The 25,224-nt window shown below is 44.3% G+C and overlaps 1 protein-coding gene across 1 annotated transcript in view; it reads left to right on the forward strand.

The window, feature by feature from the left end:
• Positions 1-5,262: 5,262 nt before the first annotated feature.
• LOC132818631 (vesicle-trafficking protein SEC22b) overlaps positions 5,263-25,224 on the forward strand; it is a 31,225-nt gene continuing 11,263 nt past the window's right edge. Inside the window, exons 1-3 of the mRNA XM_060829640.1 lie at positions 5,263-5,507; positions 8,707-8,816; positions 19,356-19,516. Coding sequence (XP_060685623.1) covers positions 5,433-5,507; positions 8,707-8,816; positions 19,356-19,516 — 346 coding nt within the window. The 5' untranslated portion in view covers positions 5,263-5,432. The remainder of the gene's footprint in view (positions 5,508-8,706; positions 8,817-19,355; positions 19,517-25,224) is intronic.

A 25,224-nucleotide genomic window follows, 5' to 3' on the forward strand; every position in this document is an offset into this window, starting at 1 on the left:
TTCACCTGACCCGCACATCTTTGTGACTGTGGGAGGAAACCGGAGCACCCGGAGGAAACCCACGCAGACACGGGGAGAACGTGCAAACTCCACACAGTCAGTCGCCTGAGTCGGGAATTGAACCCAGGTCTCTGGTGCTGTGAGGCAGCAGTGCTAACCACTGTGCCACCGTGCCGCCCACCAAAAGTGTTATCGGCACTTACTCACCCACCCTTCCACTTCCTCATCCAAGTCATTTGTAAAAATCACAAACAGCAGAGGTCCCAAAACAGATCCCTGCAGAGCACCACTGGTCACCGAACTCCACGCTGAATACTTGCCATTGGCTCGACCACATTCTGTCTTCTGTGGTCGAGCCAATTCTCCATCCAGACAGATAGATTTCCCTGTATCCAATGCCTCCTTACTTTCTGAATGAACCTACCATGGCAAATCTCATCAAACTCTGATGGTCTTGTGGTCTTCTGATCTACAATAAGAAACAACCTAACTACCATCCTTTGATATTCAATAGTGATACCATTACAGAATCCCCCATTATCAACATCTAGAAACTCAGCTGGACTTGTCATGTAAATATAATGGCTACAAGAGCTGGGAATCCTACTGCAACTGACTCCCTGTCCACCATCTACAAGGCACAAGTCAGGAATGTGATAGAACATTCCCATGTGCCTGGATGGCTGCTGCTCCAACAACACTCAAGAAGCTTGACATTATGCAGGACAAAGCAACCTGTTTTATTGGCACCATATCCACAAACATTCACTCCCTCTACCACTAATGCTATTACTCTTACTAATGCTCAGCACTAATGCTCAGTACTATTTACAAGATATACTGCAGAAATTCACCAGTGCTTTGACAACAGCACCTTCCAAACCCAAGACCACTTCTATGTCGAAGGACAAGGGCAACGTTTTAATGAGAACACCACTACGACAAGTTCCCCTTCAAGCACTGCTGCTTCACAGCCCCAGGGACCCGAGTTCGACTCCAGCCTCAGATGACCGTGTGCAGTTTGCACATTCTCCCCGTGTCTGCATGGGTCTCCTCTGGGTGCTCCGATTTCTTCCCACAATGCAAAGATGTGTAGGTTAAGTGAATTAGCCATGCTCAATTGCCCATTGTGTTCAGGGATGTGAGGGTCAGGTACATTCATCAGGGATAAATGTAGAGTAATGGGGTTGGGGAATGAGTCTGAGTAGGTCGCTCTTCCAAAGGTCAGTATGGACTTGTTGGGCCAAATGGCTTGTTTCCACACTGTGGGGATTCTATGATTCTACGAAGCCACTCACCATCCTGACTTGTAAATATATCTCTGTACTTTCGGTGTCATTTTGTCAAAATCCTGATATTCCCTCCCTTAGGGCATTATGTGTCAACCTATCTCACATGGACTACAGTAGTTTAAGGAAGAACAGGAGAGGGCAACAAATGTTGGCCCAGCTTCAAGAGTGAATTAAACTGAATTCTGTGTTAATACATTAGCCCAATGTTGTGATTTCCTACCTTGTGTCTTTTACAAGACACTTTTTGGAATGATTTCTGGAAATCCAAATGCATGACATTTACTGGCATCCCTTTATCAATCTGACTGTTATATGATTAGATAAGACTCTCCAAAGAGCAACCCATCCAGATCCATTCCCCCTACCCTATATTTACCCCTGACTAATGCACCTAACACTATGGCCAATTCACCTGACCTGCACATTTTTGGTTTGTGGAAGGAAACCGGAGCATCCGGAGGTAACCCACACAGACACAGAGAGAATGTGCAAACTCCACACAGACAGTCGCCTGAGACAGGGATCAAACCGGGGTCCCTGGTGCTGTGAGGCAGCAATGCTAACCACTGGGCCACCGTTCCACCCACGGTTATGTTATGTTAGGTGAGCCACATGAGCACTGCCAATATTTGTGGGATTATTCTAACTTGCTTTGGTTTTTTCCTGAGTGCAAACTTCGGAACAAAGTCTCCCTGTAAAGGAAGTTCATACATTCTTTAATTCCGACTGGAGCCTGGCAACTACCTTGTACATCAGAACTGGTGATGAGTGGGAATTGGTCAGCGTGTGTGAGAGACAACAGTAACATTTTTTGTTTTTAACACACCAGCATACATTGGGCTGTAAGGAGAGGAGCCACATCTGACTTCAGATCTGTATGAGACAGCAATGGGAAATGTTGGTCAATTCCGTGCTCATGAGCAAAACAAGAATGAGAGAATTCAAACTTTAAATGGGAGGGAAGGCAAAGATTATCACCAAAGTCTGGATCATATCTCTTGGCTGTTTGTGGGATCTCCTTGTGGTGGTTGTGCTGGACTGAGTGTATCGGATTTCCCACTGCTAGTGTCAAATCCTGTGTGGCATCTCCTGAAGAAGGGCTCATGCCCGAAACGTCGACTCTCCTACTCCTTGGATGCTGCCTGACCTGCAGAGCTTTTCCAGCAACACATTTTCAGCTCTGATCTCCAGCATCTGCAGTCCTCACTTCTTCCTGGCATCTCCTTATTATCTGACATGGGACCTTCCCGTGCTGGAATCTGGGGGATAACACAGTACTGGTCATGAGATCTCACTGTACAGAATGTGTGCTCTCCTTGAGCTCGGTGCAGGATGTACCAGTGCTGCTTCTGGGATCTAGCTGCATCAGACTGTGTGATCTTCCTGTGCCACGTGCGAACTCTTTCTGCCTCTTGTGTGGGTCGTTGAGGTGCCTTGTTTCATGGGTTCTTGCAGTATTGAGCATGCATTATCATGGTAGCTTATGGAATGAACCCTTGCTGTACTGAGATGGGGATGTCTAAGTGCAAGTCATAGAGTCACAGCATGGAAACAGACCCTTCGGTTCAAATCGTTCACGCCAACCAGACATCTTCATCTGACCTAGTCCCACTGCCATTATTTAGTCCACATCTTTCTAAACCATTCCTATATACCCATCTAGATGCCTTTTTAAAAGTTATAATTGTATACCAGGCTCCACCAGCTAATGCCATTCACAGTTGTGTGAAAAAGTAACCCCTCAGCTCCTTTTTCCCCTCTCACCCAAAATCTATGCCCTCTAGTTTTGGATTCGTCCACACTAGGAAAAAATACCTTGGCTGTTCACCCTATCCATGTCCCTCATGATTTCATAAACCTCTGGAAGATCAACCCTCAGCTTTCAACAGTCCAGGGAAAAAAGACCCAGCCTATTCAGCCTCTCCTGATAACTCAAACCCTCCAGTCCTGGCAACATCCTTATCAATCTTTTCTGCACCCTCTCAAGTTTTAACAACATCCTTCCTTTTGAAGGGGGACCAGTATTTTAAAAGTGGCCTCGCTAATGTCCTCTCCAGCCATAGCTTGGCGTCTCTACTCTGAAACTCAGTGATCTGACTGGTGAAGGCAAGTGTGCCAAGTGCGTTCTTCACCTGTCTACCTCTAAACTCTGCTTTCAAGGAACTATGCGCCCTTGGTCTCTTTGTTCAGCAACGCTCCCCAGGGTGTTACCATTACTGTGTTAGTTCTGCCCTAGTTTGCCTTACCAAATTGCAACACCTCACATATTTTCACAATTAAACTGTATTGAGCACCTCTGTCCATTGACTCATCTGCTCAAGGTTCCCTTGTCCTCTGAGCTCATCTTTTTCACTGTCCACTACACCACTCTTTTTTTTGGTGTCAACAGCAAACTAACTAACCATGTGTGATCCCGTTGTGCGGGTTCTGGGATCTTCCTCTGCCGGTGCGGGATCTCACGGTGCCGTGTGAGGCTGCAGGACCTTTTTGGAACCTGCTGCCAGAGCTGTCTGATTTGTCGGTCATGCTGGATGGCTTGTTGGATCTCCCTGTGCTGGGTTTCGGGTCAAGCTCTGCGGGATGTGCCATCATCCTGTGCTGGGGCTAAGGGATCTTGACCTGCTGTCTGTGAGATTTCCCTGTTTTTGGCCGTGGGACCTCCTAGTGCCGGGCAGTGGGATCACACTGTGTCTCCCTCCACAAGGTTGAGGGATACTTGGTGGTCTTCAGCAATTTGCCTGCAGCCTGCAGGATCCTTTTCCTGTGCCGGGCTGTGGGAACTCGCTCTGCAGGATACAGCCTCTCACCTTCTGGGGATCTTCCTGTGGGGATTTCCTGACGCCGGGTGTGGGATATTGCTGCGCTAATTGTGGGATTCCCGCTGTCTCTGGATCAGTGGTGCTGGAAGAGCACAGCAGTTCAGGCAGCATCCGAGGAGCAGCGAAATCGATATTTCGGGCAAAAGCTCTTCATCAGGAATCTGTGGATTCCCGCTGTGCCGACCCCCGTCAGTTTGCAGCACCGTGCAGCGATGCTGAGCGCGGGCTCTCTTTTTATCTCGCCTGCTTGACCAGATTCTGGGATCTTGCCGTGCCATGTGTGTGATCTTGCTTTGCAAGGTGTGGGGTGTTGCTGTGCAAGGTGTGGGATCTTGCTGTGCAAGGTGTGGGATCTTGCTTTGCCTGATGTGTGATCTTGCTGTGCCAGGTGTGGGATCTTGCTGTGCCCGGTGTGGGATCTTGCTTTGCAAGATGTGGGATCTTGCTGTGCCCGGTGTGGGATCTTGCTTTGCAAGGTGTGGGATCTTGCTTTGCCTGGTGTGTGATCTTGCTTTGCAAGGTGTGGGGTGTTGCTGTGCCATGTGTGGGATCTTGCTGTGCAAGGTGTGGGATCTTGCTTTGCCTGGTGTGTGATCTTGCTGTGCCAGGTGTGGGATCTTGCTGTGCCAGGTGTGTGATCTTGCTTTGCCTGGTGTGTGATCTTGCTGTGCCAGGTGTGGGATCTTGCTGTGCCATGTGTGGGATCTTGCTGTGCAAGGTGTGGGATCTTGCTTTGCCTGGTGTGTGATCTTGCTGTGCCAGGTACGTGATCTTGCTGTGTCCGGTGTGGGATCTTGCTGTGCCAGGTACATTCCCCACCCCGTGCCCCGCTTGTGTGATCACTTCTCGCCGTTAGGGGGAGCGCGCATGACGCGGAACTGGAGAGGAGCTTCCAGACAGAGCGGGGCCTGCACGCGCGTGGGAGGGTGCCTGAGCGCGGAGCGGTGCGTGAGCACGAGGGAGGGGCCTGAACGCGGGGGCGGGGTTTGGACGCGGGGGGCGGGGTTTGGACGCGGGGGGCGGGGCGGGGTTTGGACGCGGGGGGCGGGGCGAGATTGGACGCGGGGGGGCGGGGTCGGATTTGGACGCGGGGGTTGGACGCGCGGGGGGCGGGGTTTGGACGCGCGGGGGGCGGGGCCTGAATGCCGGGGAGTGGGCGGACACCCGGAGTGGTAAAGGGTGACACAAGCGGAAACTGGGGTCGAATCGGCCCGGGGGGAGTGGAGAAGGCCCAGGCCCGTCCTGAGAGCGAGAGAGAGAGAAGTCCCGCAGCGACCTGAGGTCGGGGCCCAGCCTGAGCCCCGCTCCGGCTGCCGCTGCCATGGTTCTCCTGACGATGATCGCCCGGGTGGCGGATGGCCTCCCTCTGGCCGCCTCCATGCAGGAGGATGAGCAGGTGAGAGAGGCAGGGCCACAGACAGACCTCTTCAACAGGCAGGGAGCTGTGTAATCTTATCAGAATAACGTCCTCCTGATCACCGGCCTGTGAGTAAAGTCCCTCCAAATCCTGCCCTCAATAAGACCTTTCAGATAATGCTTCTGTGAGTAACGCCTCTCCAAGTATTGCCTGAGCTACTCCCCTTCAGATAATGCCCCTCCCAGTACTGCCTGAGATAATAACAATGTGAACAATGCTGCCCTAAATAAGACCCTCCAGACAATGCCAAGTATTGCCTGAGGTAACACCCTTCAGATAATGCTGTTCCAAATACTGCCTGCGATAATAACCATGTGAGTAATGCCCCTCCAAATACTGCCCTAAATAAGACCCTTCAGATAATGTTCCTCCAAACACTGCCTGAATTAACATCCTTCAGATAATATCCCTCCAAACCACATCCTTCCAAATATTACCCAGCTGACTAAAGGCCACAACCCTATGTCATTTTGGTCACTCCATTATTGGAAGAATGTGACTGTACTAGAGAGAGTGCAGAGATTTACCAGGATGTTGCCTGGGCTGGAGAGCATCTGAACTACGAGAAGGAATTGGATTAGCTGGGGATATTTTCCTTGCAGCGGCGAAGGTTCAGAGGAGAGTTGAAGATAATTTATTCACTCAGAGGGAACTGGGAGTCTCAAATTGACTGCCTGAAAGGGTGGTTGGGGCAGAAATATAATATTGAGCAGTATTTAAATATTCTCTTATGTTGCCACAGCCTCCAGACCTTGGGCTAAAAGACAACAAATTAAGTTTGGTTTTAGGTACTTAAAACAGACACAATGATTCGAAAGGATTCCTTCTGTTCTGCAAGATTCTGAATTCGACCAAATATTGCCCAGCCAAATGACATTTCTCTGAATATAGCCTTACCAGTGCTACCTAACTCAAAAATACAGACTGAGCTGGAGAGAAATATAAATATGTATATGTTATCAATATGAAATCAGAGTAAAATTTATGTCGTTGTTACAGTTGACACTCCTGATCTTCATTCCATTCCCTAGTGTCCCATTTTTACTCTCACTTTGGCCTTGCCCTGAGGATACCCCCCCAGCCCTCATCTCTGCATTTCTTCCTTGTTCTCTCATTCCACCTTACTCCTCTCTACTCTTTGACTTTCACCTCTTCCTTCCATTTCATGCCATCTTCATTCCATCCCCTTTTACTTCACTCCCTCAGCTTTAATCTTTGCTCCTCTCTCCTCTCTTGGGACAGACTATGATAAAAGGTTCAATCTCAGAATGAAGGGGTTCCTTTCAAACTGAGATGAGGAGAAATTTCTTCCCTCAGAGGGTTGAGTGTCTTTGGAACTCGTTGCTAAAGAGATCCACAAGGACCAAGTCCTTGTGTACATTTAAGGCTGAGATAGATAGATTCCTGATCAGTAGGGGATTCAAGGGTAGGTAAGTGGATGTGAGGATTATTGGATCAGCCGTGATCCTATTGAATGGTGGAATAGGGTGAAGAAGCTGAAAAATTGCTTCCAGTTCCTCTCAGAGTCAGAAATTGCTGGAGAAACTCAGCAGGTCTGACAGCATCTGTGGATGCAAACAGATTAGATTACTTACAGTGTAGAAACAGGCCCTTCGGCCCAACAAGTCCACACCAACCCGCCAAAGTGCAACCCACCCAGACCCATTCCCCTACATTTACTTCTTCACCTAACACTTAGGGCAATTTAGCATGGCCAATGCACCTAACCTGCATGTTTTTGGATTGTGGGAGGAAACTAGAGCACCCGCAGACTCGGGAAGAATGTGCAAACTCCACAAGAGGGTCATCTGAGACAGAGTTAATGTTGAGACCAGTCTTCAGAACTGATAGCAGCTAAGAAAAAGTGGTATTTATGTTTTTGACAGAGGGATGGGGGGGTAAGCAATGAGCAGTTAAGTGAAGAGGAAGCACAGAGAGAAAAATAATGTCTGGCAAAGCAAAGCAATTGCAATAATCAGCCAGATAAGTGGTATGAGTGAGTGAAATTGATTTGGCTGTGCTGGAAGTAACCCATGTCATGGCAGTATCTGGGATGTGGGGGTGATTAAAGGACAGGGAAGGGGGTATTCATGCTGTAACATTATTAAACTTGATTCCCCAAGTGGAAAATGGGATGCTGTTCCTCCAGCTGACTGGAACGTTGCAGAGGGCTGGAGATTGATGTTGGCTAGAGAACACAGTAGTCTGTTGACGTGGCAGGCAACAGGAAGGTTGGAGTCATTTTATGGTCAGAGATTGGTCACAACCTGGAGCAGCCTGTGTTTCATCTCCCCATTGATCAGTAGAGTCATTGAGATGTACAGCATGGCATCAGACCCTTCGGTCCAACCCGTCCCTGCCAAAAGATGTTGTGAAGCTTGAAAGGGTTCAGAAAAGATTTACAAGGATGTTGCCAGGGTTGGAGGATTTGAGCAATAGGGAGAGGCTGAACAGGCTAGGGCTGTTTTCCCTGGAGCGTCGGAGGCTGAGGGGTGACCTTAGAGGTTTACTAAATTATGAAGGGTGAGCAATGAATACAATAGGCTAGATTGAGTGAAATACAGTTTCATCTGGAAGGTGTGACTGGGGCCTTCAGTAGTGAGGAGGGAGGAGGCAAATGGTGCACTTCCTGCGATTGCATGGGAAGGTGCCATGGGTGGTGTTAGGAGTGAAGGAAGAGTGGGCCAGAATGTACGGGAGGGCACAGCTTCTATGGAATGGTGGTAGCGTCCTGCTGGAGGTAATAGAAATGGCAGTTTATGACTCTTTGGATACAGGTACTAGCAGAGTGGAAAGTCAGGGCCAAGGGGCCCGAGCATTGTTGGGGATGGAGGAGCAGAACTGGGGGAAATGGATCGGACATGGCTAAGAGCCCTGTCAGAGTCTCGTGTTCCTATTTCTTATGGTCTGGTGGTCTCCCCTCTTGTCTTCCCCTCTCTTCCACTTCGCTTCATTCTTCATTTGCTACGATGATAATATTGACTACTAGTAATTTACTCTTCTGTCGCACTTCTCTGTCCATTCATTGCCCAGAATTGTCTTCTCACATATTCCAATGTGTAAAGGTATGAATAATCTCACAAGTTTGTGTTAAGCTCCAAAGAAGCTGAAATTAGCCACTCTTCAAATTGCATGTTGTGTCTTCAGTTGTTGCTCAGTATGTGATTTCACTTTTCAGTCTGGACGTGACCTGCAGCATTACCAAAGCCAGGCCAAACAATTGTTCCGCAAGCTGAATGAGCAGTCTCCCACACGCTGCACACTGCAAGCTGGATCCATGACCTTTCAGTAAGTGTTACCCTTCCATGCTGTTAGAATCATAGAATCATAGACTCCCTACAGTGTGGAAACAGTCATTGAGCCCAAGAAGTCCACACCAACCCTCCATAGAATAACCCACCCAGACCCATTTCATTACCCTATTACTCTACATTACTGATACACCTAACCTGCACAACCCTGAACTGTATGGGCAATTTAGCACGGCCAATTCAATTTAACCTGCACATCATCTTTGGACTATGGGAGGAAATCAGAGCATCCGAAGGAAACCCACGCAGACACAGGGAGAATGAGTGAACGCCACACGATTGCCCAAGGGGCTGGTATCGAACCCATGTTCCTGGTGCTGAGAGGCAGCAGTGCTAGCTACCGTCCACCCAATGCGTGGTTCAGTGTTCAATGAGTATGTTATATCCTCTATATCTCTCCCTCTCCTGGAGGCAACTCATTCATTTAAGCACAAAGGTGTCAAATGTAGGTAGGAATCCGAACCTCAAAACTGTATCATCTCACTGTGGAAGATGTCATCTGCAGCCACGTAAGTCTAATCAGATTAATGCTGGCAACAATGAGATGATTTATTTGGTGGGAAAGCATGCAGAGACAATCTAAAATGAAGGGTAGAACCCTAAAGCTGGTGCAGGAGCAGAGACACCTGGATATGTACATAAGTTATTGAAGATGACAGGACAGCTTGAGAGAGCAGTCAGTAAACATTAGGTATCCTAGAGTTTATTAATAATGGCTAATATATCACAAGCGAAGAAGTTATGCTAGAACAGTCTGAAACACTGGTTTGGCCTTGTATTGTGCGCACCCAGTTTTGGGCAGCATTATTTTGGAAAGCACTGTGGGCGAATCGACTTCAGTTAAGGTTTCCAAGAGGAATGTAGACAAAAGGTGGTAACTGTTGGCCTGTAAGCCTAACTTCTATAGTGGGGAAAATACTTGAATTTATAATCAGGGAAGAAATAGCAGGAGAGCTGCATAGAAATTGTCCCATCGGGCAGATGCAGCATGGGTGAATCAAAGCTGGTCATGTTTAACTAATTTACTGGAATTCACTGAGGAGATTACGTGCATAGTGGATAATATGGAACCAGTGGACGCCCTTCCAGAATCTATTCGACAAGGTGCCACACCAAAGACTGCTGCATAAGGCAAAGGCACATGGCATAGACAGAAGATTGGTTAACTAATAGAAAGTAAAGAGTGAGGATAAATGGGTGTTTTTCTAGTTGGCAATCAGCTTCAAAATGGAAGAATTTCTGGCACATTGGAATGAGACCAGATGAACTGCTGTGTTGAAGGGCCAGCAAAAGGTATCATGGGTGGAATGGCGTCCTGCTGTATTGTAACCACAATATTCTACCATTCTAAATCTCCAAACAGAGACCAGACCCCCTCAATTTATGACACTCTAAGTACTCACTGACCGTGTCTGGAGTTGTTTGTATGCTCCCTGATATAAGGGTGGTGTACATGGCAGTGAATCAATACTCTTGGATGCACTGACAGTTTCTGGCAGTGAGTACTCCTTAATATACAGGCAGTGGCTTGGAATATAAATAGGAGCAGCCTATCATGACTGATCTTTTCGTGGACTCCACTCCACTTACCTGCCCATTCCTTTACTGTTCAAAAATATATCTAACTCTCCCTTAAAAATATACAAGAGGTAATCTCAACTGTTTCAGTGGGCAGTAAATTCCACAGATTCACAACCCTTTGGGTGAAGAAGTTCCTCCTCAACTCCGTTCTAAACATGCTCCCTGCTTCTATTGTATCTATTCCCTTCAGTATTTTATATGGTCATTTAAGATCCACCCTCATTCTTCTAGATTCCAATGAAAGTCGTCCCAGTCTATGCAATCTTTCTTCATAAACCAATCCCTTCAATTCCGGAGTCAACCCAGTGAACCTCCTCTGCACCCCCTCCAGTGCCAGTACATCTTTTCTGAAGTGAGAAGATTAAAACTATGCACAGTACTCCTGGTGTGGCCTCACCAACACTCTGTACAGCTATAGCATAACCTCCCTGTTTTTAAACTCGCATCTCTATAGCAATGAAGGACAATATTCCATTTGCCACCTTAATTACCTGCAAACCAACATTTTATGATTTGTGCAGGACGACCAGCAACATGCAGCAATTTTTCACTATTTAAATAGTTGTCCATTTTAGTGTTATTCCTCCCAAAGATGGATGGCCGCTCAATTACCAACATTGTACTCCATCTGCAGGACTCTTGTCAACTCACTTAATCTAGCTATAACCCTCTATAGATTTTGTCCTCTGCACACTTGGCTCTACCACTCATTTTAGTGTCATTAACAAATTTTGACACACTACATTTAGTATCCAACTTAAATAATTTACGTAGATTGTAAACAATTGTCCCAACACTGATCCCTAAGGCCCACCACCATCCGCTGATTGCCAACCAGAAAAACACCCGTTTATCCTCACTCTTTACTTTCTATTAGTTAACCAATCTTCTGTCTATGCCATGTGCCTTTACCTTATGCAGCAGTCTTTGGTGCGGCACCTTGTCGAATAGATTCTGGAAGGGCGTCCACTGGTTCCATATTATCCACTATGCACGTAATCTCCTCAGTGAATTCCAGTAAATTAGTTAAACATGACCAGCTTTGCTTAATCCATGCTGCATCTGCCCGATGGGACAATTTCTATGCAGCTCTCCTGCTATTTCTTCCTTGATTATAAATTCAAGTATTTTCCCCACTATAGAAGTTAAGCTTACAGGCCAACAGTTACCACCTTTTGTCTACATCCTTTTTTAAACAGTGGTGTCACACTTGCTGTTTTCCATTCTGCCGGAACTGCCCTCGGGTCTATGAAATTTTGGTAAATTACCACAAGCACATTTGCTACTTCTGTCGTGATCTCTTTTAGTACTTGTGCATTGCATTAGGGCCAGGAAACTTGTCTACATTCAGTCCAGTTTAGCTTGCCTAATGCTACCACGTTCATGATAACGATAGTTTCTAGGTCCTCACCTCCTAGTGCTTTGTTGTTATCAATAATTGGCACATTACTTGCATGAAGAGCGGCACAAAATATCTGTATAATGCCTCTGCCATTTCTTCTTTTCCCATTATTAAATCCCCCTTGTTATGGACCAGGCCAGACTCCCCTCAAAACCTTTCAAGAAGGTAGCCCAGACCCTAACTTTTTTAAATTATTTTAAGCAGATGCAAAGTGGATATTCCAGGAGTGATGCAGCATATCCAATCTCTCAGTTTTAAACAAAACATAATTTATTTATACATGAACAAAGGAAAACTGAATTTAGAATAACATAATTATTTAAAAACACAACTTAATGATGCTGTGCCAAATATTTGCAACGTCCCCATAAACTCCCCTTGGCAAAAAAGGTAAAATCAAAGACAGGTTCTTACAAGAGAGATGTAAGAGAGAGAGGATCAGCATGGAACTGTTTCTTTGACCAGCAGCCTCAAAAAAACTGATTGCTTACACAAACCAAACCAGAGAAAAGCCGAGCTGGGAGAACGGGCCATTCCCCTTTCATTGTACAAGTTTTATTTTTAAACTTGAAAGCCCTTTTCCAGAGGCAGTATCTGTTAGATAAAATCAAATTGACCCGAAAAGCCATCCAAACCAGACACCTCGGAACTTCCATATTTACATATCCTCTCAAAGAAAACCAAGGACAGAATAGCCTTGTCAAAGGAGTAACGTTGTCACACCATTCTCATCCTCTGAAGGACCAATGTTTGCCTTAATCACTCTTTTTCGTTTTGTGTTTGTGGAAACTTTTGCTTTTTTTAATGTTTTGAATCCATAATCCATGTAACTTTTCTTTACAGCTGCTTCTGTGGCTTTCTGTTAGCTTTTAAAGATTTCCCAATCCCCCAATTTCTGCCACTTTATGTGCATTTGTTTTCAATTTGATACACTCTCTTATTTCTTCTCTTATTCATGGCTGATTTCCGACAATCCTTTCTCTTAACTGGAATGTACTTTCATTGAACACCATGAAAGTTTGCTTTGAAAGATTTCTACTAGTCCTCAGCTGTCCCACTATATAGTCTTTGCTCCCAGTCTGCCTTAGCCAAATCCTCCCTCATCCCATTGTAGTCTCCTTTGTTTAAGCACAAGACATTGATATTGGATATTTCCTTCTCACTCTCTATTTTGAATTCAACCATACTGCAATCGCTCCTTCCGAGAGGATCCCTAACTGAGATCAGCAATTATTCCTGTCTCATTACACCGGATCCGATCTGGGATAACTTGCTCCCTCGTAGGTTGCATTCTATACTGTTTGAGGAAGTTATCACAGATACGTTTTATGAACTCCTCCTCTAGGCTACCTTTGACTGACTTGTTTTGACCAATCAATCTGTAGATTAAAATCCCTTATGATAATTGCTGTAGTATGAGCTATTTCTTTATTATTTGGTGGCCTGTAGACTACACTTATCAGTGACTTCTTCCCCGTACCAATTCTAATTCCATCCAACCTTTTTCTCCAAAAAAAACTATCATCTTTCACTCTCTTCCAGTGAATAAATACTAATTGAGATACAGGCAGTGTCGAGGAGTGAATAAATCATTCCCAATACACAAGTAGATTTTTGCAGTGAATAATACACCCCAATTACAGCAGTGATTGTGAATAATTTTTCTGTACTCAGTAAATGATCATTTGTAAATGATTAGTGGTACACAACAGCCTGACGTTGTATAAATAGTTGATGTATAGGCAGAGTTTGATGCTATAAATAATCACTGGTGTACAACAAAGTCTGACATCGTATAAATACGACCTCCTGATATACAGGCTGTCTGGCAGTCAGTAAATGACCCCTGCTAGATAGACAGACAGAGTCTGACAGCGTGTAAGTGTTTCCTGATATACTAGTGATGTGTGACTACACCCAAGAGACAGTCAGTGGGAAAAAATACCTAACGATATACAGACTATGTCTGGCAGTGAATAAACAGGCAGTGTCTTCCACTGATTAAGTCTGTCCCAATATAAAGGCAGTACCTGGCAGTGAATAATTGATCTCTACTGAATAGATTGTAAATAATCACTGATGTACATCAAGTCTCTCACTATATATGATGAATGGTGTACAGTAGAGCTGACACTATATAAGTTATCACAGAGTCTGACACTGTATAAATAATTACTGCTGAGCCTGACTGCAAATACTCTCAGGGGTACAGCAGAGCCTGGCATGGTGTAAATAATCAATCACTGCTGCACAAGCAGAGTTTGACACTCAATGCGAAGACTGTGTATCAAAACTGACAACATTCAAGCCAAAACCTTTCGATTTAGATTTTTGACATGTGCCAGCTGTCTGTCATACCAGTAAGGATTGCCGAGGACAGATTTGCAAGAAATTCAGGCAATGCCATGAACTAGTTCAGTTTGCCGGAGCTGCTTTGATCAGATCTGCTGTGTCACTTTGCAGGAAACGTGACAGAAGCTCTGTTTTCGTATGTAAATAAGCACTTGGCCGAATTGTTGAAGTGGGAACAGCTGCATGAAGTTGCCAGATGCCAGAGAGAGAGAAGGTCAGGATGGCAGCTTATAACATGATTCTGGGACTTGACTAGTATTCGGGTGACCAGTTTGAAACACTGTTCCTGTATCACAATCAACCATGTGGTGGGTAGTGAGGAGCAGAGCTGTGGATTGCAGGAAATTGTCGATGGAATGGTTGGGTAAGCAGAAAAGTGACAAATAGAGTTCAATCTGGAGAAACCTCCGAGCACGCAGCATGGCTGATAAATAAGGTAAAAAGAGTTCACAATCGACGTTTCTTCCTGAAGAAGGGCTCATGCCCGAAACGTCGATTCTCCTGCTTCTTGGATGATGCCTGACCTACTGGTAAAGAAAGCATTCAGGGTTATTACCTTTTCGTAACTAAGGGTTGTGCTGGAATTGTCTAAAACCCCAATTAGAGGCAAGCAACAGTCTAGTGCACAGTGTGCAGTCTAGTGAGCAGAATAGCTCAGCGAGAGAACTGTGCAATCCTGGTCATCATATTAAACGAAGAATGTGATCACATTATCAGTTTTAGGGTTCAGGAATCACAAACCCAAAAACCTGGGTGAGAATGCAAATTTAAGTCTAATAAAAAGCAACAATTTAGACATGAAATTAAATAGGCAGATAAGATGTACAATCCCTCATAGGTGAAATCATTTGTTTGATTCGGAGCCAAGAAAACTGATGGTGGGGGAATCTCATCTCCATGTGAGGGAGGAGTGGTTTCTTCTGTTTAATTTAGTCATGTTAAGTGAACCAAAGTGTTAAGTCTGGATCATATTGAAGAACACTCACCTGTTCTTGAGTTAACCAAGGTATTTGCCAGTGAAGTCCAGCTCCTGTCTGGAGTGAGTTTTGTTCCCTGACAGATATCTTTGTAGCATCCTTAAACACAGATGAGGTGCCGGAGGACTGGAGGGTTGCTCATGTTGTCCCCGTGTACAAGAAGGGTAGTAGGGATATTCCGGGTAACTACGGACCAGTGAGCCTGACATCAGTGGTGGGTAAGTTGCGAAGAAGGGACTGAGGGATAAAATCTATTTATATTTGGAAAAGAATGGGCTTATCAGTGATAGGTTTTCTGCAGGGAAGATCATGCCTTACCAACTTAAGAGTTCTTTGCGGAAGTAACCAAGTTGATAGATGAAGGAAGGGCTGTAGATGTCATGTACATGGACTTTAGAAAGGCATTTGATAAGGTGCCCCATGGTAAACTAATGGAGAAAGTGAAGTAACATAGTGTGCCGGATGTTCTAGCTAAGTGAATAAAGAACAGGTTGAGCAACAGGAGACAGAGATAGTAGTTGGAGGAATTTTCTCGAAATGGATAAAGGTAATGAGTGGTGGTCCACAGGGATCAGTGCTGGGGAAGCTGTTGTTTGTGATTTGTAAGAGGGCGTTGTTGGTATGATCAGCAAGTTTGCAGAGGACATGAAGATTGGTGGAGTAGCAGAAAGCATAGGGGACTGTCAAAGAAGTACAAGAGGATATAGATAGGCTGGAGAGTTGGGTGGAGAAGTGGCAGATGGAGTTCAATCTAGACAAATGTGAGTTGATGCATTTTGGGAAGTATAATTCAAGAGCGAATTATAGAGTAAACAGAAGAGCCTTGGGAAAAGTTGATGAGCAGAGAGATCTGGGAGTTCAGGTCCATTGTACCCTAAAGGTTGCTGCACTGGTGGATAGAGTGATCAAGAAGGCATATGGTATGCTTGCCTTCATCAGACAGGGTATTGAGTATAATAGCTGGCAAGTCCTGTTAAAATTATGCAAGACATTGGTTGGGCCACATGTAGAATACTGTACGGTTTTGGTCGCCACATCACCAAAAGGGTGTGGACGCTTTGGAGAGGGTGCAGAGAAGGTTCATGAAGATGTTGCCTGGTATAGAAGGTGCTAGCTATGAAGAAAGATTGAGTAGGTTAGGTTTGTTTTCATTAAAAAAAAATTGAGTGGGTACCTGATTGAGCTCTGCAAAATCATGAAGGGTAGATACAGACAAACTTTTTCCCAGGGTAAAGGTTTCAATAACGAGAGGTCATGCTTTCAAAGTGAGAGGTGCAAAGTTTAAGGGGGATACACATGGAAGGTACTTTACACAGAGGGTGGTAGATGCCTGGAACGCGTTGCCAGCAGAGATGGTAGAGGCAGGCACGGTAGATTCATTTAAGATGCGCCTGGATAAATGCATGAGTAAGGGGGGAGCAGAGGGATACAGAAGCTTAGGAATTGGATGACGGGTTTAGACAGTGGACTTGGATTGGCTCAGGCTGAGAGGCCGAAGGGCTTGTTCCTCGGCTGTAACTTTTCTTCGTTCTTTGTTCCCTCACGGTTTATATACCAGTCATTTACTCAGTTGTCCATTGGCAAGTGACAGATATTTTAGGTAATCTTTCATATTTCTGTTTGCCAATGAAACATCTCTAGCTTGGAACTCCTGTTTGTGTGTGGGTCATGAGGTCATCTCCCTTCCCCTCCATAATATTGCAGTTTCTTGTTTCAGTGGCAACGATATGTCCCTGGCAGAGATAATGGCCTTTGCTGCTTCATGTTTGTCAGCTCAGTATGCTTGCTTATGAGAGAGAAAAGTGTGCTACTCTTAGAGTCATAGGGATGTACAGCATGGAAACAGACCCTTTGGTCCAACCCGTCCATGCCAACCAGATATTCCAACACAATCTAGTCCCCTCTGCCAGCACCCGGCCCATATCCCTCCAACCCCTTCCTATTCATATACCCATCCAAATGCCTCTTAAATGTTGTAATTGTACCAGCCTCCACCACTCCCTCACAGCTCATTCCATACGCATACCACCCTCTGTGTGAAAAATTGCCCCTTGGGTCTCTTTTATATCTTTCCCCTCTCACCTTAAATCTCTGGACTCCTCGACCCTATCCATGCCCCTCATAATTTTGTAAACCTCTATAACCTCAGCCTTAGCTCCAGAGAAAACAGCCCCAGTCTGTTCAGTCTCTCCCTATAGCTCGAATCCTCCAACCCTGGCAACATCCTTGCAAATCTTTTCTGAACCCTTTCAAGTTTCACTACATCTTTCCGATAGGAAGGAGACCAGAATTGCACGCAATATTCCAACAGTGGCCTAACCAATGTCCTGTACGGCCGCAACATGACCTCCCAACTCCTGTACTCAATACTCTGACCAATGAACGAAAGCATACCAAAGGAAAATCGATATTCAATCAGATTGTTTTATGATTTTTCTGAAGTGTTTACACAGATTTCCTACAGCATGCGAGAGGAAAAGAGGAGATTAGTTTACATTCCCTACCGTGTAGAAACAGGCCCTTCGGCCCAACAAGTTCCGCACCAACCCTCTGAAGAGCAACCCACCCAGACACCGTTCCCTCTGACTAATGCACCTAACACAATGGGCAATTTAGCATGGCCACTTTATCTAACCTGCGCATCTTTGGACTGTGGGAGGAAACCAGAGCAGCCGGAGGAAATCCACGCAAGAGAATGTTTACAAACTCTGGTCACCTGAGGCTGGAATTGAACCTGGGTGCCTGTCACTGTGAGGCAGCAGTGGTAACCCCTGAGCCACTGTGCTACCCCAACTACAGTGCGGCCCCAACCATATTGACAGGAATAGAGAAGTTTATCATTGAGGAAATACTGAATGTGCCAAGACAGAAACAAGCTAACACAGTGATAGAAATTTGAAATAAAAGCTGGAAATGCTAAAGATATTCAGCATGTGGCGTGCCTTAATATTGTTTATCTCCTTTTTATGTTTGGATAACCAGTGCTTGTGTTCACACCTGCTCCAGGCCCATCTTTTGTTTCTTCACTTTGTCATTGCCATACCCTTTGGCTATGCATTCCCAACTTGTTTTTATCACGTAATGAATTCCATTTGTTATACTCGGACATGGAGCATGAAACTAAACCGTACAGAACAAGGCCTTTGGGCCCAACATGATGCTATTATTCATCAAACTCATTTGCCTGCACATGTTCCTCATCCCTCCATTCTCTGCCTGTCTATCTAAATGATCCTTTAAAGTTACTGTACTGCCACCCCTGCCAGCATGTTCCAGGAACCTACCACCCTCTGTGAAAGGAAAGGTGTCTTGCACGCCCCCTTTAAAATTCTCCCCTCTCCCTTTAATTGACACCCTCAGTTTTTGACATTTCCAACTATCCACCCTATCCATTTATGTACTTCTATCAGGTCCCTCCTCAACCTCTAATGCTTTAGTGAAAACAATATAAATTTGTCCAACCCCTCCTTTATAGCTAAATGCTCCAATCCAGGCTATATCCTGGTCAACCTGTTTTGCATCCTCTCCAAAGCCTCCACGTCTTTCCTATTCTGTAGCAGGTCGAACTGCACACAATACTCCAAATGTGGCCTAACAAAACATTTTTACACCAATTTTCCTGTTTTATTTTGCTACATTGCCCCATTGGTCTGTTACATTACTAAACTTTCTGAATTCTTGTACAAGGTCAGCAACATGAAATGTTAACTTTGTCTCTTCATAGATGATGTCTGACCAATTGAGTTTCCAGCACATTTTGTTTTAAATTTTGCGTTTGCTAGGGGATTTCTTACAAACCAAAAACCTGAGGGGAGTTTCAATTGAAATGAAAGTAAGCAGGTATTTTCCTTACAAAGGCTTAGAATTAAAGTAACTGGTGGAAATATTTTGGTGAGAGTGGAAGAGACAATGTTGAGAACTCCTGTCTGAAAAACTAGTAGAAGCAGAATCATTCGTATTTAGTCAAAGCTTGAATATCCGCATAAGTACTGTGACCTATAGGATGATTTGCAGGCAATTGGAAAGAGGAGTTAGGTTGAAATGTTGGCTCAGATGCAGTGGGCAGAGTAGTGTCTGTGTTGTAAACTTCACTTATTCTCTTAGGTCATTCACGGTCATGTGGTCTGTGATCGAACAGCTATAAACGCAAGTTGTGATTTCACTTTCCCCAGCTGTTCCTTTAACGAATATCTCTGTTTTGCAGCTACGTCATAGAAAAAGGTGTTTGCTATCTGGTCTTATGTGAGGCAGCATACCCAAAGAAGTTGGCTTTTGCGTATCTGGAGGACTTGCAGGCAGAGTTTGATGAGCAACATGGGAAGAGAGTACCAACAGTCTCTCGTCCTTACTCTTTCATTGAATTTGGTGAGTGTACAATTCATGAATCTTATTTGTTTTATTACCCCTTGAATAGCTCACACCCTTTGCATTTCAAGAGGTAGGAACTCAAGTTATCTCAGTGAATCCCAGTCCCTTGGCTCAATTTAAAGTTCTTATTCTGAGTAGCAGTAAGAGAATAATTTTTACATAGGGCTAAGAAGGATGATTAACCATGAATATGCCACATGGAATCATTCAATAGTGACTCTGCTATCCAAACAGGGTTTCAAGGAAAAATCGTTTTGATTTTTGATTTTCATGTAATCTACACATGATTAATATCCCAATGGAGGGAGGAAACAAACAAAACAATAGTCACAATACACGGAGCCCAGTTAGCTGCTCATATCTGTATGTTTCTTAGCTGAGATAATCTCCTGCCCTTTACTTGTAGCCCTGTAACATTTTTTTTGATTTCGGTAATGATGTAATTCCCTTTTGAAAGTTTTGTTTAAACCTGCCTCCACCACACTTTGAGCAGTGCATTCCAGGTGCTAGTCACTCTGTGTGTGGAAATGTTTTCCCGAACATTGCCGTAAGTTGTTTGACCAATGTCCTACAATGTATTCCCTCTGATTCTCAATCCTTGCACCAATGGAGGCAGTTTCTCTCTACTCTGTTGTGGTTCCTTATGATTTTCAATGCCTTGATCAAATCTCTGGGCTTCCTTTTCGAAGGAGAACTCTCTGATGAACTGAAACTTCTGATCTCTGAAAGCATTCTCATTAATCTTTTCTGAACTACCTTTTCTGCCTTCATGTCCTTGCTGAAGAGTTGTGTGCAGAACTGGTTGCAGTACTCCAGTTGAGGCCACACCAGTGTTTTATACTGGTTTTATGAAAAAAAAACAATGTTTTTGTATTCCGTGCTCTGATTAATAAAGCCCACGCAGACATGGGGAGAATGTGCCAACTCCATGTAGACAATTGTATAAGATTCAATCAAACTCCGGTCCCTGGGACTGTAAGGCAGCAGTGCTAACAGTGGATAATTACATAGCTCCTTGAAGCAGGAGTCACAGATAGACAGGTGGTGAAGAAGGCATTTGGCATGCTTGCCTTCATTGGTCAGTGCACTGATTATAGACGTTGGGGTGTCATGTTGTGGCTGGACAGGACATTTGGTTCGACCACTTTTAGAGTACTACATTCAATTCTGGTCTCCCTGCTATACGAAGCATGTTATTACACTTGAAAGGTTTGAGAAAACATTGTGTTTCTGGACTTGAAGAATTTGAACTGTCGGGAGAGTTTGAATAGGCTGGGGCAGATTTCCCTGGAGCTGTTGAGGCGGAGAGGTGACCTTTATAGGGGACAGAGATAGGGTGAAAAGTCAAGTTCTTTTTCCCAAGGTCGGGGAGTTCAAAACTAGAGGGTATATGCTTAAGGTGAGAAGGGAAAGATTTAAAATGGACCTGAGTGGCAATGTTTTCACACAGAGGCTGGTGCATGAATGGAATAAGCTGCCAGAGGAGGTGATGGAGGTTGGTACAATTACGACTTTTAAAAGTTATCCAGATGGGTACATGAGTGGGAAAGGTTTAGAGGGATGTGAGCCAAATGCTGGCAAATGGGATTATATTAATTAAAGATATCTCTTCAGTGTGGATGAATTAGACCGAACAGTCTGTTTAACTGTAACTCTGTTCTGATACTACTTATAGAACCAGTTAGAAATTCTATTTAAGCAGAGTTAGCATGGCTTTCTGAAAGGGAAGTCATGTCTGAGTAACTTACTGGGGTTTTGCATAGGAATCAGTAATTAATTAGACTCCCAGGTAAGGTTCCTCATCAAAGATTTAGTCATAAGATTCGCCCATGGTTTTGGGGGGAGTGTACTGGTATGAACAGAGAATTGGCTAATGGCCAGAAAACACCAAATGGGGATAAGGGATTCCTTTTCAGGTTAGCGACCTGTAACCAGTGGGGCTCCACAGGGATCAGTGCTGGGACCACAACCATATTCATGGCTTGGAGGAAGGAACTGAATGTACTGTAGTCACAAAAGGTAGGTGGAAGACCATTTGCAAGAGGAATTCAAACTGATTACAGATGACTATTGATCAGTTAACCAAGTAGGGGGAGAATGTTTGCAAAATGAGTATAAAATGTGAAGTTGTTCAATTTGGAAGGGAGAATAAGAGAACAGGATATTATTTAAATGGAGAAAATCTGCAGGGTGGGACTTGGGCACAAACTAGCAGCTAATCAGGAGATTAGAGTGTCTGAATCTTACTCAACTGAACAAGGTGCTGGTGAGAGCACATCCAAAGTACTGGGACTAGCTTTGGTCTCCATATTGAAGAAAATATCTAATTTCTTTGGAGGCAGTTCACTAGGATGATCCCAATATAGAAGGATTGTCTTTTGAGCAAAGGCGAAACTGGTTTATTCATAGGAGTTTAGCTGAATAAGAAGTGATCTCATTGAAGTATAGGATTTTTGAGGAGAACTGAAAAAGTAAGAGAAGCAAAAATTTTTGATAGGATGTGAGAAACTAAGCTCTCACACTTCAATAATTTCAGTCCGAGACAAAATCTGAATCAGTAGTGTCCTTTATTTTACTCTTGCAAGAGGGTGTGAAGTCCACTGTCTGTCTGTGTACAAGGCAAGGGACTCACACACTGAATTCAACGAATACTCAATATTTATATAATTTGGTTCCTATAATTTTTTTTATTTCATTGCTCCTCCCCTGTTTACATCCTCCACTTCCCTAAGACCGGTACCCATTACTCCTGTTTATCTCTTGCCTTATCCGGCCTTGTCTGTGACAAAATGCTTATTTCTGGTTCACAAGGCTATTTGACCTCATCCTGCTGTGGGTCATTGTTAGGCACATCCTTGCCTTACCATTATCTACTCCCTCCATCTGTTCCTTTCCTCTCAGCATCTTATCATTAAGACCCTTTTAATTGGGGTTTGTTCCTGTGTTTCTGTAAAAGTGGGAAACAGATGTTTATACCTACTGTTTGTACAGGCGTATCTAGCTTAACTGCCTCCCCTCACAGCATCTTATCTAGTCGCCTGTATTTCTACCATTGTTTTGCAGTCCCGTTTCTTTCTTGCATACATTTTTAGCTAATACAAAAAAAAATTATGCATTTCCTCCACGTAGTTTCCATTCTTGTTGACTCAGCTCTTGGCTGAAACAATTACACACTGGTGAGTTCATTTACTTTGTATAAGCAATTATAATTGCAGAAATAACACTAATTTACTTATATCCCACATAGGATAAATGCTAAGAGGGTGTTTCCCTTCATGGGAACACTCAAGGGCATAGTCTCAACATAAGAGTGGCTGTTTAACACGGAGATTCTATGAGGGTTCGGAGTCTTTGAAATTCCTTGTGACAGAGCGCTGGTCAATCCCTTGGTAAATTTAAGGCTGAGATTGATTGATGATCAGTTGAGACGTCAATAGGTAAAGGGAAAAGCCTCACTTATGTAAGGTCAACCGTAATCCTATCGAATTGCAGAGCAGGTTTGAGAGGCCAAAAGACCACCTATTTCTATTTCTTCTAGTCTTAAGAAGGCAAACAGGATATTTGCTTTTATCAGTCAAAGCACAGATTATCAGAGGAGGGAGATTGTATTGGAGCTGAACAGAACTTTGGGTAGGGCACAGCTGGAGGACTTTGTGCAGTTCTGATCACTGTACGGTCAGAAGGATGCAATTGCACTGGATGAGAGAGTAACCAGGATGTTGCCTGGGATGTTTCAGCTATGGAGAGAGGCTGAGTAAGCTTGAATTGTTATCTTTGAAGTGCAGAAAGTTAAGGGGAGGGACCTGATAGAGTTGTTAAAGATTGAGAGGAGAGGATAGGATGGTTTGAAAGCAGCTGTTCCCCTTAGTTGAAAGGCAGGAGGTCTACAGGGAACTTGGGAGTTCAAAACATGAGGATATATTTTTAACGTGGGAAGGAAAAGTTTTTAAAAATACATGAGGGGCAACTTTTTTTTACAGTGTGTGGGTCGTGTATGGAATGAACTGCCAGAGGAAGTGGTAGATGCAATTATAATTAGAATGTTTAAAAAACATTTGGATAGATATGTGAATAAGAATGTTTGGAGGAATATGGGATGAACGCAGGCAGGTGGGACTAGTTTAGTTTGGGAACATGGTTGGCATGGACCAGCTGAACCGAAGGATCTATTTCTATGCAATATGACTCTATAAAATATTTTTTCACCCAGGTCATGGTGGGGCCCGAAATGCACTGCCTGAGAGGGTAGTTGAGATAATAATTTCACAACCTTAGATATTATTTGGATGAGCGCTTGAACATAACAGCACAGTACAGATCCTTCGGCCCTCGATGTTGTGCGGACCTGTGGAACCAATCTGAAGCCCATCTATCCTACACTATTCCATTCTCATCCATATGCCTATCCAATGACCATTTAAATGCCCTTAAAGTTGGCAAGTCCATGACTGCTGCAGGCAGTGTGTTCCATGCCCCGCTACTCTCTGAGTAAAGAAACTATCTCTGATATCTGTCCCATAGCTTTAAATCGAGGGATGATAGATATGTCTCCTCATGCTAGCCATCGCCATCCGAAGGAAAAGGCTCTCGCTGTCCATCCTATCTAACCCTCTGATTATCTTAGATGTCTCAATTAAGTCACCTCTCAACCTCCTTCTCTCTAACGAAAACAGCCTCAAGTTCCTCAGCCTTTCCTTGTAAGCCCTCCGTTCTATGCCAAACAACATCTGAGTAAATTTCCTCTGAACCCTTTCCAAAGCTTCTACATCCTTCCTATAATGCGGTGACCAGAACTGTACGCAGAACGCCAAATGTGGCCGCACCAGGGTTTTGTACAGCTGCAGCATGATTTCACAGTTCCGAAACTGAATTCCTCGACCACTAAAAGCTAATACACCATATGCCTTCCTAACAATCCTCAGACTACAGGCCCAGAACCGGAAAGTGGGACTTGTGTAGATTGTGTATTTTTGACGGTACAGACTCGAAAGGCTGAGATCCTCTTCTGTCGTGTATAATTCTAACCTAAATATCATCCTCTCTGGTCAGGACACACTCATTAATACGGAAGCAAAATACTGGATATCTGAGATACAAATAGACAGTGCTGGCAAACTTGGCCAAGTTTCACTTGGTTCACCAGTCCTGACGAAGGGTTTCGGCTAGAAATGTTCACTCTCCTGCTCCTCGCATGCTATCTGCTGTGCACTTCTAGCTTCATGTCTATTGACCCTTTTGTATCCAGCTGCACCACGACCCTGGCAGTGCGTTCCAGACTCCAACCATCTGTGTTTAAGATAAAATTGCCCCTCACATTTCCTTTGAACTTTTCCCCCTTTCTCCTTAAATGCATGCCTCCAACATTTCAACTCTGGGAAAAAGATTCCGACTGTCAAACCTATTTATGTATCTCATGATTTTATGGACTTCTATCAAATTTCCTTTAAGCCTCCGCCACTCCAGAGAAAGCAACACAAGTTTTTCTCGCTTCTTCTTCATACCCTGTAATTTAGGCAACATTCTGGTAAACTACTTCTGCATAGCCTGCACAGCCTTCCTGTAATGTGGTGATCAGAATTGAATGCAATACTGATGTGTGACTTAATCAAAGTCTTACAAAGCTGCAACATGACATCCTGACTCACGTAGCCAATTCCCTGACTAATAAAGTCAAGCATGCCAAGCGCCTTCATTACAACCGATCT

Source organism: Hemiscyllium ocellatum, chromosome 9, assembly GCF_020745735.1.
Source record: "Hemiscyllium ocellatum isolate sHemOce1 chromosome 9, sHemOce1.pat.X.cur, whole genome shotgun sequence".
Lineage (NCBI taxonomy): Eukaryota > Metazoa > Chordata > Chondrichthyes > Orectolobiformes > Hemiscylliidae > Hemiscyllium > Hemiscyllium ocellatum.